The 13786-nt window shown below is 36.5% G+C and overlaps 1 protein-coding gene and 1 long non-coding RNA gene across 2 annotated transcripts; one reads left to right on the top strand and one right to left on the bottom strand.

Moving 5' to 3' along the window:
* Positions 1 to 1473: 1473 nt before the first annotated feature.
* Positions 1474 to 4006, top strand: LOC147520557 (uncharacterized). The gene is made up of 3 exons (XR_015212695.1): positions 1474 to 1999; positions 2087 to 2127; positions 3623 to 4006. It is a non-coding gene; the product is annotated as an uncharacterized LOC147520557 (long non-coding RNA).
* Positions 4007 to 9114: 5108 nt separating this feature from the next.
* LOC147520556 (cyclin-D3-1-like) lies at positions 9115 to 11159 on the bottom strand. Its single transcript, XM_086592098.1, has 4 exons — positions 10460 to 11159; positions 10152 to 10353; positions 9870 to 10000; positions 9115 to 9744 (listed from the first exon to the last, which is right to left on the bottom strand). The coding sequence occupies exons 1-4, from the start codon at positions 10961 to 10963 to the stop codon at positions 9451 to 9453; spliced, it is 1131 nt and encodes a 376-aa protein (XP_086448224.1). The 5' UTR covers positions 10964 to 11159; the 3' UTR covers positions 9115 to 9450.
* Between the last annotated feature and the right edge of the window lie 2627 nt (positions 11160 to 13786).

The raw sequence follows: 13786 nt of genomic DNA, 5'->3' as shown, positions 1-13786 counted from the left end.
TCTTTCATGTTTCTCTTTAATGCAACCAAAGGTTGTCGAAAATAATACTTAGCTATCAAGGCATGCATCTGATTATTTTCTCTGTAATATAGAGGTTGGGAAGCAACAATTTTGCAATTGATTGGGCCGATGTTTTTAGGGTTGTGGTTGTATGTGCAGTGTGTTGTATAGGCCGTGGATACATTACCCCTAGTGGAGATTGTTATTTTGTTTCTCTAGTAGGACCTACTCATCACCCTCCTTTGTCATGGAAGCAAGGCGGAGCCACATGGTGGCTAGGTGGGGCACGTGCCCCAGGTGAAATTATAGGAAAAGACTGTTTACCACTTACCAGCACATAGTGTATGGGCGATGATACGGTACCATACTAAACTGTTAAGCTATGAAGCATGGACACTGACACTGACACGCGACATGGATATGACACGACACGGATACGCGGACACGACATCATTCAAAAAAGTAGGACATGGATACGTCATGGACATGTTAAAGAAAAATTATATATATATGGATACATCATGAAATTTAACCCTCTCCACTAAGTTTAAATCAAAATATGAAAACTAGTTTTGAACATGTCTAACTCTAAAAGATTAAACAACAACATACATGTCCAAAAATACAAGCTAATGCCAACAAAAGAAATAATAATTACAGAAGATTCATAACAAATATATATAAAAACTTAAAAAGGACTTGGCAATCATCCTTCTTATTTCAAGAGTGAAATAAAACCCCTACCAAGTCATGTATTCTTTTAAGTATTTTAACACTTTTTTAAATTTAGAGTAAAATGTAGAAGTGTTTTCCGTGTGTCCCCAGTGTCCATGGAGTGTCGGAAATTCTATAAATTAATTAATAAATCCGATACTCCAAAAGTCCAAATCGAGTATCTGACATGTGTCGGAGGCGTATCAGGGAGTGTCGGTGTCGGATACGTGTCGGAAATTCTATAAATTAATTAATAAATCCGATACTCCAAATCGAGTATCTAACACGTGTCGGAGGCATATCAGGGAGTGTCGGTGTCGGATACGTGTCCGACACAGATATATTGCCCTTAGAGGAGTGTCCGTGCTTCATAGCTGTTAAGTTCCCCACCACGCAAAGGGTAAAACAAAGCTATTTAGCTGCTTTTAACAATTTAAGGTACTTCAAATAGGAGTGTACTTCAACTGGATGACAATTCCCAGTCAACAATTAGCCTTGTGGATTCTTAGGGTGGGGGGATATTTTCATCTTGCTGATTGTGTTCTGCAACCTAGAGTCCAAGTAATTTCTTAGAAGTAGCTGTTGAGTTCTGCGAGTGGATTGGTGGAGTTGCTAAAAAAACTAGTTGAGCCAACATTAGTTCTGAGCTGTGTTGCATGGGTACGGGACGGAGTGTCCGGTTTGGACACGGGTACTACGATTTGGACACGGCGAGATCTGAGAATTAGGGTCTGTTTTGCTTGTGTCCATGTCTGTACACAGGACACGGGTACGCGATACAGAGGAAATTAGGGTGTACCCATGCAACAGAGGTTCTGAGTAGATTATGAGTTTTTTTACTGGACTGCCCATTATGGCCGCATTATCAGATATCCTTTACAAGAATAACATTCCTTTTTATACCACTATAGAAACTAAGTTTTATCTCAAGTTCAGTGAATGTGGAACTGTTGGATTTAATTTAGGGTCTGCTTGATAACCCATTTTCCAGCTGGCAAACCAATATTTTCCTACTTCAAAAGACCCGTTTGCCACTGCTTGGTAGCATTTTAGGACCTGGCAAACTCTTTTGTGATTTGCCGGCAAATGAAGCACGTGTGACCCAGTTTTCCCACTTGATGCGAGAAAAATATATCCAAGCTGAGGGTGGATATAGTTTGACAGATGAAAATCAATCCACTTCCACCCTAATGTGGCAAATCCTTTGCTACTTCGAATTGTTTGTCTTCCCCTCTCTTTCAAGCGCAGCAAGTGTGAGCTCTCTCTCTCTCTCTCAACACCGCAAGTGAGGACTTCAACCCATTCAATTTTTCAGTTTTTTTTTTTTTTTTCTATTTCAACGAGTTAACTTGGATTTTGTATTTGAAACCAGAGTTTGGGATTTCGTTCGTCTCTTTGTTCATTCTAATCAAGGTGAGTTATCATCGATTGGATGATAAGACGATGTTAACTTGTTTATTTCGACTTTAAGATGATTAATGGTTGGATGATATGTTTGAATGTATATATTTTCTTGCGTTGTGTGAATCCTGTGCTGTGTGAATCTATATATTAACTGAAAATAACCAAGTACTACTTTTCTTTGATTGGACGCAACACCCTGACGACCTTAAGTACTAACTAAAGAGCATTAATACAAAGAAAATGTACCTGAAACCATATTGGAAGTGGGAGATGCACACATGTACGAGAAGAAGAGGAAGAGAATCAATGTTGTTGTTTAATTTTTATCACCATTCTTCCCTTGCGGCAAGGTTAAATAGCTTTGCAATGGAACTAATAATTTTTTATGGCTAGACATTATATATTGATTTTTCCTTCTAAAACAGCTATGGTTTTTATATTAAGACACTACTTACATGAAAAGAAACTTGACGGTTTGTATTAAGTTTCTCTTTAGCAGCTTAATTTATAATTCTAAGGTTGCAATAAGTAAATGAAGGTATATAGATTGAGGGCATACTAGCTATCTTCTTTCCTTCAGCAAAATAGAAACTACTATTAAAAAAAGTAATGGTTTTGTTTGGATTTGTTTCAATCCAATATGATGATGCTTTTGTTTGGATTTGCTGGGAATAAGAAGAACAGGAAAACCTGCAGATTTAGAAACTTGGTTTGTATTTTTGTTTGTTATCCATTATGTGGTCTGTTGCGCTGACTAGTGTGGATTTATGAGTAGGAACCAGGTTTTGAGGTTCAAATAGAAGTTGTAGTGTTCTTACTCATCTTTAATACCCAATTGGATTTGTTTCAATCCAATATATGTAGGAAAAGATACAACTGTTTTAGTACAGGTACATTAACTAGGATTTTCCAGTTCATGTTCTGTGTGTAGTCGACTTCTCTGAATTTGTTATGCGGTCCGCTTTATATGTCTTAATAGAAGCTGTAGAGTTTCGAGTGTAGTTTCATATCCATTTTGGTTTGGTCCAATCTAAGCTACAAAAGAGAAAGTTATCACTATTTTAGTCTAGAGTGGTGAACTAGTGCTTTTCCTGACTGCCTAGCAGGTTCAATCAACGTCTGTGGCTTTCTAGAGAAGAATTGGCAGTCTTAATGTAAGTTGTAGTTCTGTGAGTCTAGTTTCAGACCCAATTGGATTTGTCTCTTTCCAAGCTATATTGCAAAAGATGTCTATTTTCATTCAGGGTTGTTGACTGTGTGTGGTCTCTCTGTGTGAGTGAGTGCTGTGTGTGTGTGACTGTGTGAGTGTAGGTGAGTGGTTTGTGTGTGTGTGCAGGCTGTGTGAGTGAGTGCTCTGTGCAGGCTGTGTGAGTGTAGGTGAGTGATCTGTGTGTCTGTGTGTGTGTGTGTGAGTGAGTGTTTTGTGTGTGCAGGTTGTGAGTGTAGTTAGGATCTTTGTTCATTTGAACCAAGTATACAGCTCCTTTCTCTGTTTCATCTTCAGATATGTTGAGCAAACCAGATTCCGTATACTTTACAGATTGCTCACAATATTCAATGGTGTTGTGACGAGGAATTATATTGTTGTAAGAATCTAAATGTACAAGCAGGGGTAGAGAAGTTCGGTGCAGAGATTGTTCGAACCATGCGTTCTTGTGCTGAAACTAGTCACATCTGCTGTCTGTGTAAGCAAAACTTAACAGAATTGGAAGCTAATAGCCGAAGACCAAGTTTGTACTTTTGTAATAGTCAATTCAGTCTTATCTCATTACATTCTTTTTATTTTTGGCTAATTGTGCAAATGTATGCGGCAAACTGAACTATCTTGTGATCTCCGGCACAAATTTTGTTGCTGACTTTCTTAGCTGCGAATAATAGTTTCACAAAACAATGTTTGTTTTATGCGTAAAGGTAGACCACCATGGTTATGTAAATGCCCCTGATCAAATTTACTTTTGTATCAGAGAATGATGCATTTAGCACGCTCTCAGAGAGTTTCTTTTGTAGCTTCTTTTGTCTTCCATGGTTCCCCTTGTCCTTTTGCTTCCTTCAATTATTCATATGCATAATATTCATAGGTATGTAGATTGCTTTGTAGGGTTAACAAGATGCATGACTAAGCAATTGCCAGCTAGCAAAGTTAGTAAAATCTTGGGTGATAATATCAGAAGTCTGGAGTTCGAACCCCGTCACACCAAAAAAAAATTACTGATATCGTTTAAAACAAGCTTGCCAATAAAAAAAAAAGGATGGATGGATAATTGGAGCTTTGTTGAGATATGCTTTGTGGTTCCCATATGGTATTTGACAACAATGACAAGTAACTTTGCAGAGTCAACAAGATAAATGGCTAACAAGCACTCAGCAGTGTGTAGGACCAAAATTTCTAGGATATTGAAGCCTTGTGAACAAAATTGAAGTAACCCGTTTCAAACGTTGAACCAATCTCAAGTGTCTTTCCTTCCATTTGTCGTATCACCTTGGACCAAGGCGAAGTAGCCATAAGCTCGGCGGACATGATTTAATAGACATGAATTTTGTGGATTCTCAAGATACAATTGGAAGCAGGATTGCTGTGTTTGGTATGAACTTTCTTAAGAGAAGACAATCTCGTGCATTCGTTGGGCCTAAGTATGAACTGCGAACAATAAATTCAGTTTAATTCAACTGAAAGTTTACACCCGAAATAGTGAATCAAACAGCAGCAGAGTCGAAGTCTAATTACGAACCTCGTATAATCCAAGGCCCTTGCACTGGGCGACTTACCAAGCCAAGAAGTGGTTTGGTTTTAGCTAGTGGTACGCTTGCCACTCTCTTACGATGAGTTGCTTTTTAACATTCCTTCCCGAGAAATGGTCCCTCAACTGACCAGTAGAGGCCTCAAATCTTCTGTGCCTGCAAAGGAAACATGCATGTAGGATGAGCTACCAAATTTCACAGATTTGGTACTTCGACAAAACTCCCTGGGCTCACCTAATACTGCTATTGTCTTTATCTTCTGATCTAGGCCACCTTCTTAGGCTGACTTAGCTTTATCTGTTAACCAAACAGACATTAGAAGAGGCTCATCTTCGTCAACACCCCACTCTTAACTCTTTGTTTAGGACCACTCTTCCCCGTTTTGCAACATCCCCTTATTTATATGTGTCATATTTAATATGCCCACTGTCTTCTTCAATGTCTTTTCTGAGGTATCAAAGCTAAGCATTTCCGACTGTCCTCCCTTTAAATATTTGAAATATCAATATCTGCCATAATATTGTTTTTTTTATGTATATTGATCGTACATATCCAGTATGAGCAAAAAAGTAGGGATAGCCGGTATTTAGGTTATATGATCAGAGTACCCTACAAGACTACAACTGGGGTGAGTCAACTGCCAGTGATGAATTTGGACTGATGGATGTGATGGGGATAGATTTCCTTTGTAGATTTGGCAATTGGCATGCATGATTATCAAAAAAAATTGAGACAATGTAGGACGGGGTGGTGGTTAATGTACCATGGTTCAAGGTTGAATAGTTTTGACATCTTACTATCTTAGGCATAACATGTTGAAATGACAACAGCAGCAGCAGCAAGCCAGCACCGTTATTTTAGGTGCGTTACTACTTACTACAGAGGTAGCTGAACTAGCTGCTAACCAATCCTATCAGAAAATGCACAGTACAGTAGTAACTAGTAAATACAATACTAACATATGGATGATATGTTTCAAGTTTCTTGCAGGCCAGACAGACTAATGAAGTGATCTCTGATGTATACTTTGGACTTTTACAGCTGTTGCAGAAAACAAAAAGTAACAGTTGATGCATCCTTTAAACAACTAGAAATACCAAGTTACCAACACTCACTGTGTTGAACGCGTAAGTATGGTTTGGTTCCGAAATTTGGAACCATGAATGCTCCACCACAACACGATACATCCAAATTTACTCCCCTCGATGGAGTCATGGACATTTACAACATTCACAGTACTGGGAGACTTGACATCCAATAGATCATGTAGCTGAAAATTCTTTAGAATCTGTAGAAATATTGACATTACTTTTCGGTTCTGACCAATTTTAGATACGTATGCAAGTGACTACAACCACCACTTCTCATGGAGGATCCCACCATCTATAGGTTGGATTCACTATAACATTTCCCACGTAACATGATTTGGTGGGGCGTTAATGTTAAACTCAATCCCGCTAAGTAAGGCAAGTGGAGAGCAGAGAGCTATACTTTGATATGTACATAACATGATCATAAATTCTCAATTGTTGTCGGGTGCATGAGCTGATGCGCCATGGCTGGCTCATGAGTTGGAGAAGAAGACTTGGTCAAAAGAGGACTAGATGTAAAGAAAGAGATGAAAAGAGCCATCATATTATTCCACAATTATTGGGTGGGGACTGCCTAGATCTGTGCAGTTTTTGCTTCTGTTGAAAAACCACACATTTAGGCATGTGATACAACCCATGTCCTTGACCATCTACTTCTTCTACTACTATTAAAAATCTACAGTACCTACCTTAAAGCAAAAGTTTGAAAAACGTCCCTCCAACAAATTAAATCATGTCGTTCCCACACAATTTCAAATCACCCTCTCTTCCCTCCTTTTGGTAGCTTTCACCTTTTTGTGTTTTTGGACTTCTATTAATTATTAGTGGATCTAAAATTGCATCCAACCTGTTTCCCTCTTTCTTCCACTCACCTTTTCTTTCCTTGGGTATCTTTTTCTTTTCTTCTTAATCTGGTTTTCTTGTACTTAAGCTTAAAAAGTTATTTGATTTGACTGATTGTCTGATTACCAGTTTACCACCCCTTTATTATCCATCAGGAGGATTCTTGTACTTGCACATCTTGGTTAGATCCATGATGAATACACTATATCAGGGAAATTACACTACTTTTTACATAATGTATATATATATATATATAAAGGGAATAGGGACCATGTTAACCTACTAATAATCATAATCATTTATTATCCTTTCCTGCTAAGGTGCAACTGAAGTCTACCATCATCAAGATATAGTCCCAACTCCTAACAAATGGTTTCTTAACTAGAAAATGAAAGTTAACCAACAAAAACAAAACTAGGAAATACTTCAAGAGCACCGACAGTATGAACTATGCAGTACATAATGCAAGTTTAAAATTGAAGAAATACTTATGCACAAGAGCTGCAGTCTATATTGGAATTTGGAAGACAAGTTCTCCCAACCAATATTTTCAAATTACTCCACTCAGCTCTCCCAGAGCTAATGAGACTTTCCATCCTATATACTGTCAAAAGCGACGACCCCGTAGACTATCAGGTATGTTTGGCCAGGGCGATAGTAATACTAGAATGGCTAATCCTAAAAGATGAGCATCCTCACTACTCTTAAGTAGTCCTGAAACTTCAGTAATTACAATCCCAGATCCTCTTAAGTATGTCCAGTTATTCAAGATGGTACTAGAATGACTAATTTCCTGAAAAATGTTCATGTTCCAATCTCAATGCCTCCCCTCCTCTGCCTCCCCGCCCCACTTTATGTAGTCCTAAAAATAGTTATTCTCTCATTATCCAGGGGTGTAGAGAAAAAAGATGTTTTTTCATTCTAGTGTGAAGGGCGCGACCCACACTCCATTTACACTTGGGCAAGGCACGACCCGCCCTCATACCTTTGGTGACTTCATTTTTTCTTTGGTGACTTACAACTTCTTCGAGACGACCCTTTACTCCACTTTATTTCAAAGACAAATTTGCCATTTTTCGAAAATTTTCTGAAATAGTATAAATATAGGTTTTTTCTATAGAAACCTAACTTTTCCAAAACAAAGAAAGAAAAAGATTATAAGTGAGCAATTCTTTATAAGTTGAGTGTTCATTCTTTGTAAGTGAATTAAGAGACTTGTAATCTATTATTCCGGACATCTAGTAAAACTTAGAACTCGCAGTGTGAACGTAGATAAATTGACGAACCACGATATATCTCGTCTTGTGGTTTGTTCTTCTTCTACATTAATTATTTTATTTTAGATACTTATTATTTGATATTGAGAAATATTAAGATTACTTTGGAGAGTGTTGAAATCTTATCTAGTCAGAAGAATCGATCCTTGTGTAGAATTGATCTATTGTAGTGGGTAACATTGTTTCCGCAGTGTTATATTCACAATAAGGGGAAAACCAAGTATATCATCTCAACTCTCATTATTAGAGTCTAGAGGCATATGAAAATCTATATTACTACCAATAAACCTGTCTAATTTCACCTGAAATCTACTTATTAACTCCAGCTGGAACTCTGCCCTGGAATATAAAATAACTAGAGATATAAACCAAGTAAGTTTAACCTAACTAATTAACATATTAAGATGCACAATTAGACAGCGTTTTGAAATAAAGTATAGTAAATAATATTTCTTATTAATCAAAAGTGGGAGAAAGCACATGCAAGCGTTCTTGTGGGTGTCGTTTAGTAGCAGTATTCACACAAGTCTCACCTACAACTAAGCTAGCAGGATTTAGTGGGCTACATGCTTTATACTATATGATTAATAATGTGCAATACATACTAAACACCATTATTCTAAATTTCCAATGGAAAAGATTGGAGAGCAAAGACTACAGAAACCAAACCATCTATAGCTTTTGATGGTTTATTTAAAGAGAGTGGGGTTTCAGACATCAAACACAAGAAGTTCTCTTCCAACGAGGTCAAACTCCATATAAAAAGTCCAAATAAACCAAAACCAAAATCCAACGGTGGCCGACAACTTTGTTCCAAGTTCACCCCTTTCACATGCAAACAAAAACTTCTTAGATTTCCTTATTTTCTTCCACCACTCCATCTATCTCAGTATCTCACTTAAAGTTTCAAGTTTCATTTAAGACAACTGGGAGAGATTTCTCTATGTTGCCAATTATCACCCACTTCTAATCTATCATTTCATCCAAGAACAAAGAAATAAGAATATAGAATTTCAACAGATAAACACAAAGGCAATAAGTTTGAATTCTTACTAATGCATGTTTTCATAAATAAGAATAATGGCTGAGACATATATAGTGTACTATATCAAATAGTTCATTCCCTCATCACTGTTCATTCTTTTCCAAGTCAAATGCCACACATCTCTGCTTTCCAATCTCCCTCTTCTCTTTATTCTCCAAAAACTGGTGATGGTGGGAGAAGTTTCCAATAATTTTCTCATACATGTGAATTAGGATTGGCTAGAAATGCAGAGATGGTGAAATTTGACTTGCACTTGAAGAACATATATTATGAAAACCACAATTCTTAATAGCATGGATGCTGGTAGAATAAGAAATAATAAGAAAAGAAAGAGTGCTTAACGAGGACTAGTAATGACATCGACTGCGAAACGATTGAAAGAAGACAGTGGCATCTGGAGCTCCTGGATTCTGCTCTTCTTGAACAGACACTTTGGAGAAGAAGATACTGAAGAACTCACTGCCCACGAATCGTTCGAGCTATCAGAGCTGAAAGACGCATCAATTACTCCATTTGGGCTGCCAGGTTCAAACTGATACTTGCGCTTACGAGTGTAGCTCACATTCTGGTTCTCCTTGATATCTCCTGAAGTAGAGTCCAAGATAAGAGCACTGCACTCATCCAGCTTGTCCTGTTGACACATTGCATTGAGTCCTCCAAAATTAATTACATTAATGGAATGCTATACTGCTGATTTCAATCTCTAATGCAAATATAAGAGAAAACAAGTGCAACTCATTAAGTAATTCAACTGACCTTATTGATTTTAAGGATATCCATAAGCTGGTTCTGATACTCGGTGGGATTACAAGGTTCAACCTCCTTGATAACATGCAGCATTGTTGCAGTAGCAAGTACAGAAGGGAGATAACAAACAGACCTCGAATCTAGAAAGCAAATGCAAGATTCAAACGATGAGATTCAATATTGCATTTTCTATTTTAAGTTGTTTTTAACTTTAAACAAGAAGTCAATCTCTTATCAATGATGGTAAGTAAGAACTAGAAACTAAAAAGAGCAGTTTTTTTTATGGCTTACCAGCAATGACAGACAGAAGCAAACGTTCACATCTCTTCATAAACTCCCAATGAAGATTATTCTTCAATCCAAGCCTCCTTATTATGTGATCAAGAAATGAAAGTGGTGTAACTTGATTCATCTTCCAATGAAGAGTAGAAAGCACCAGAAGCTCCATTCTCTGAATAGTTTTGGCTTCAAACACATACTTTGTTTCTTCCACCTTGATAACAACAAAGAATCCAACCAACCCGAAACAGATTAATGACAAAAGATTGAAACTTTAGAAGTAAAAAACCAAATTTTAAGATACACCTTAATAAACATACTTGCAGATCTAAGAGAAGTGGAACTTGGGTCTCTTCCACCTTAGCAGCAACAGAAAGGCAAGCTACAGCAGCAAGTTGAGTCATCCATGGCTTATCTTTCTGAAAACGAAGGCTTGACATGAATCTATCAAGATAGTTAACAGCAAGAACAGCAGTGAGTGCAGAGAAACCATAGTGCGCGTCAACTTTTAACATCCACTCAACAGCTTCTTTACGAGCTAAAACAAGACTTGAGTCAATATCGAAGTTACTTGAGTTAATGAGAAGATGGGTTTCTTTTTCTTTAGAAAAGAGTAATACAAGCTCTTCATCTTCCCAAAACAAGTCTTGTTCTAATAAGAAAGTAGTTGGGTTTGTTGTTTCATTAGTAACATTACTATTCTCACACTCACTCTCTTCTCCTTCTTCCAAACGTTCTTCTTCACAGTATAGTGCATCAAGAAGATATAGACGGTGCTGGTTTGATGATTGTTGTTGTTGTTGTTGTTGGTTTTGAGGTGCCATCTTCTTCTGGGAAGAAGAGGTTTAAGGCTCTATACATTATAAACCATACAAGGTTGAGCAGCTTACACACTCACACATCTTCTTCTCTCTCTCACACTCACTCTCACTCTCTTTCCTCTGTGCAGTAAGTAGAGAGACAGAGGGGGCTGAGCTAGTACGCAAAAGAGGAGATTTTAGATGTGGGCTATTATCAGACACTCTCTCGCGCACACTTTCTCTCTTAAATATTTTTTTTGTTTTCTCTCTCTGCAATACTCATCTTGTTTTTTCTTCAATTTTTTTTTTTTTTTAAGAAATTATTATATCCAACACGGATTCATTTGAAAGTGTTCAACCATAATACAAAATATTCGGATATATCGTGATATTTGGGGATATATATTTAGATTTTAGAAAAAGATATATAAATATTACGATATGTTTAGAGATATATACGACTGTAAATATCATTAATATTTCGATAATATTTGCGATATTTGTGATGTTTGGAGGTATTTTGCGATATTTGAAGATATTTAGCAATATTTTGTGTATATAACAATTTTATTTAATATTTACCATTATATTTCAAATAAATATAAATAATGTATCATGATATATCAAAAAATATCTATGATATTTATGTCGATATTTTATATATATCCACGATATTTGCATGTGAAACAATATCAAATATCTCTAAAGAGGGGGATATATCCATGATACATATCTAGAAATTAAATATCGATAAATACCTATATCCTAGATATTTTGTACTATGATCCAACCACCCCTAGCACCATCGATATGAATCAGTTTAGTTGAGGAATTTTAATTAGAAATCTATGTATGTTTCTTGGAGATTAGTGTAAAATCAGTTTGTATTGAGGATTAACATTGTTGCTTAAAGAATATATAATTGAAAGATAGCAAACCAAATATTTGTAATGAAATCGTGGAACTTTATTGACTTCTAACTTAAACAATCAGCCTCATGGTTCACAGCTTGAATTCATGATATCACCATTTAATTATGATGCCCATTGGAAAAATTGGGACGATTTTGCATGAAATTCTTTTACGGTTAAGATTGTGTGAACTGATTAGACTTCAGAAGAAAACAAAACAAGAATCAAAGTTTGATACATAGAATAGTGTGATGTCGCATTTAAGCATTCCTCTTAACGTTTCCATTGCTGATATTATCTTTTGGTACGAAGATTAAGCTAGAGGTTATTAGAGAAATTTATGTGAGACCAGTTGAAGTAAGCGCAAATCTTTAAAGAAATAAACTGGCCCTTGAAAACAACTAGATATAGAAGCAAAGTAAAGAGGGACTGAGCAGTGTGTGCTACTGTGCCAGTGAGAGACAAAAAGAGAAAAACTCTACTAAAACTAAACTCTTTCCCTTCACAGATGAAAATATTAAAGACTGAGAGAGACATATCACTGTGGTTTTTCCCATTTGTTTACTTGCTCTAATTGACTAATTATTTATTTGGTCGATATGAGATGAATTAAACTCTACTGAAAAAGGCAAGAAAAATAATACGTATTTTGCCAATAACATGATAACATATTCATAATTCTCATATGTGATTCTGCGCTATATATGATATATATCCAGTGTAATTTATTCCAGCGAATTCAACCTTTGGAAAATTATCTGATAATATACAAGACATAAAGTTATTCTACTACTGTGAACAGTGGTAAGTCAATGAACTCTTATGTTGAAGTCTGGAACGGGACATAATCGTAAGTAAAAAAGCAACCTAAACGCATGCAAGAACATGATATCTTTGCTTCCAGTTGGGTTTCTGCCAAAGTCTTTAAAGGAAGATTTCGAACGGGCACAAAAGTAGACAGATTCATTATTTTTTTCAAATTCAACTTTATTCTTCTTATTTTAGAGAAATGTTACAAGTTACAAGTTACAACTCGAGAATTATACACTCCCATCTTTCGATGAGAATAAGTCTCTTCACCTATCTTTTTAGCGAAAAAAAGTCTCTCTACTGTTACTATTGCACCTATACACTGACCTGTGAAATGAAAAAGAAAATATATGTTTTTTATTTTTTTGACTCGTATCACTTCACACCGTGGCACCAAATGATTTTTGGTCTAGTAAAATCTGAACCAGAAAATTTTATTCGCATCGATATTGACAAATTCTTCTGAATGATTTTATCGACAAATCGCTCACAAATTTTGGATGATTATTGGTAAGAACGAAAAATAATTTTGTACAAAAAATTGTTCGAAAATAAAGGAAAAGGAAAGACTAGAGACATAGTGCAAAATGGCCAAAATTTCTAGGCCTGCATCGCTAGTTTTGCTTTGCATACGCAGACGCATGGCATGTACACTCTTTTTTCTCTTTGTTTTTTATGTGTTCTCTCTTTCGAAGGCCCAATCTACGAGGAAGTATGGAAGTATCTTAATGGTGGTGGTGGTCTCCAGCCCAACCCAGCTTTTCACTTGGCGATCTTTTGCATTTCCACAAAGATACACACACTTGGCAATTGGTCTGAGACTCTAAACCAAGTCAAACTCCTCCTTTCTTACAATGACAACATTACCCCCTACTGAACCAACCACTTTTTGGGTTCATCAATCATGTCTGTCTGAATGTCCGGTCTATATATTTTAACCTTGAGAGAGGGTCCACATTAGATCAATTGTCAAGATTTGATCAGCTTTTCATGCCCTCTCAACAATTTTAGCTATATTTTTTTTCCATGAATTCACAATTTAGGTATGTGTACCGCGGAAGTGCGTAGTTGTGAGTTCAGTGACTGAGTGACGAGCCCCGCCCCACCTTCCATTATTTTCAGTTGG

This window comes from Coptis chinensis, chromosome 2 (genome assembly GCF_015680905.1).
Source record: "Coptis chinensis isolate HL-2020 chromosome 2, ASM1568090v1, whole genome shotgun sequence".
In the NCBI taxonomy this organism is placed as follows: Eukaryota; Viridiplantae; Streptophyta; class Magnoliopsida; order Ranunculales; family Ranunculaceae; genus Coptis; species Coptis chinensis.
This window is presented reverse-complemented; position numbering and strand designations above follow the sequence as displayed.

Excerpts from the sequence above, each read along its gene's own strand:
- LOC147520556 (XM_086592098.1), bottom strand. The coding sequence starts at position 10,963 with ATGGCACCTCAAAACCAACAACAACAACAACAACAATCATCAAACCAG. Across the intron at positions 10,354-10,459 it reads CACTTCTCTTAGATCTGCAA|GTGGAAGAAACAAAGTATGT; the intron begins GTATGTTTATTA and ends GTTGTTATCAAG. Across the intron at positions 10,001-10,151 it reads GCTTCTGTCTGTCATTGCTG|ATTCGAGGTCTGTTTGTTAT; the intron begins GTAAGCCATAAA and ends TTTGCTTTCTAG.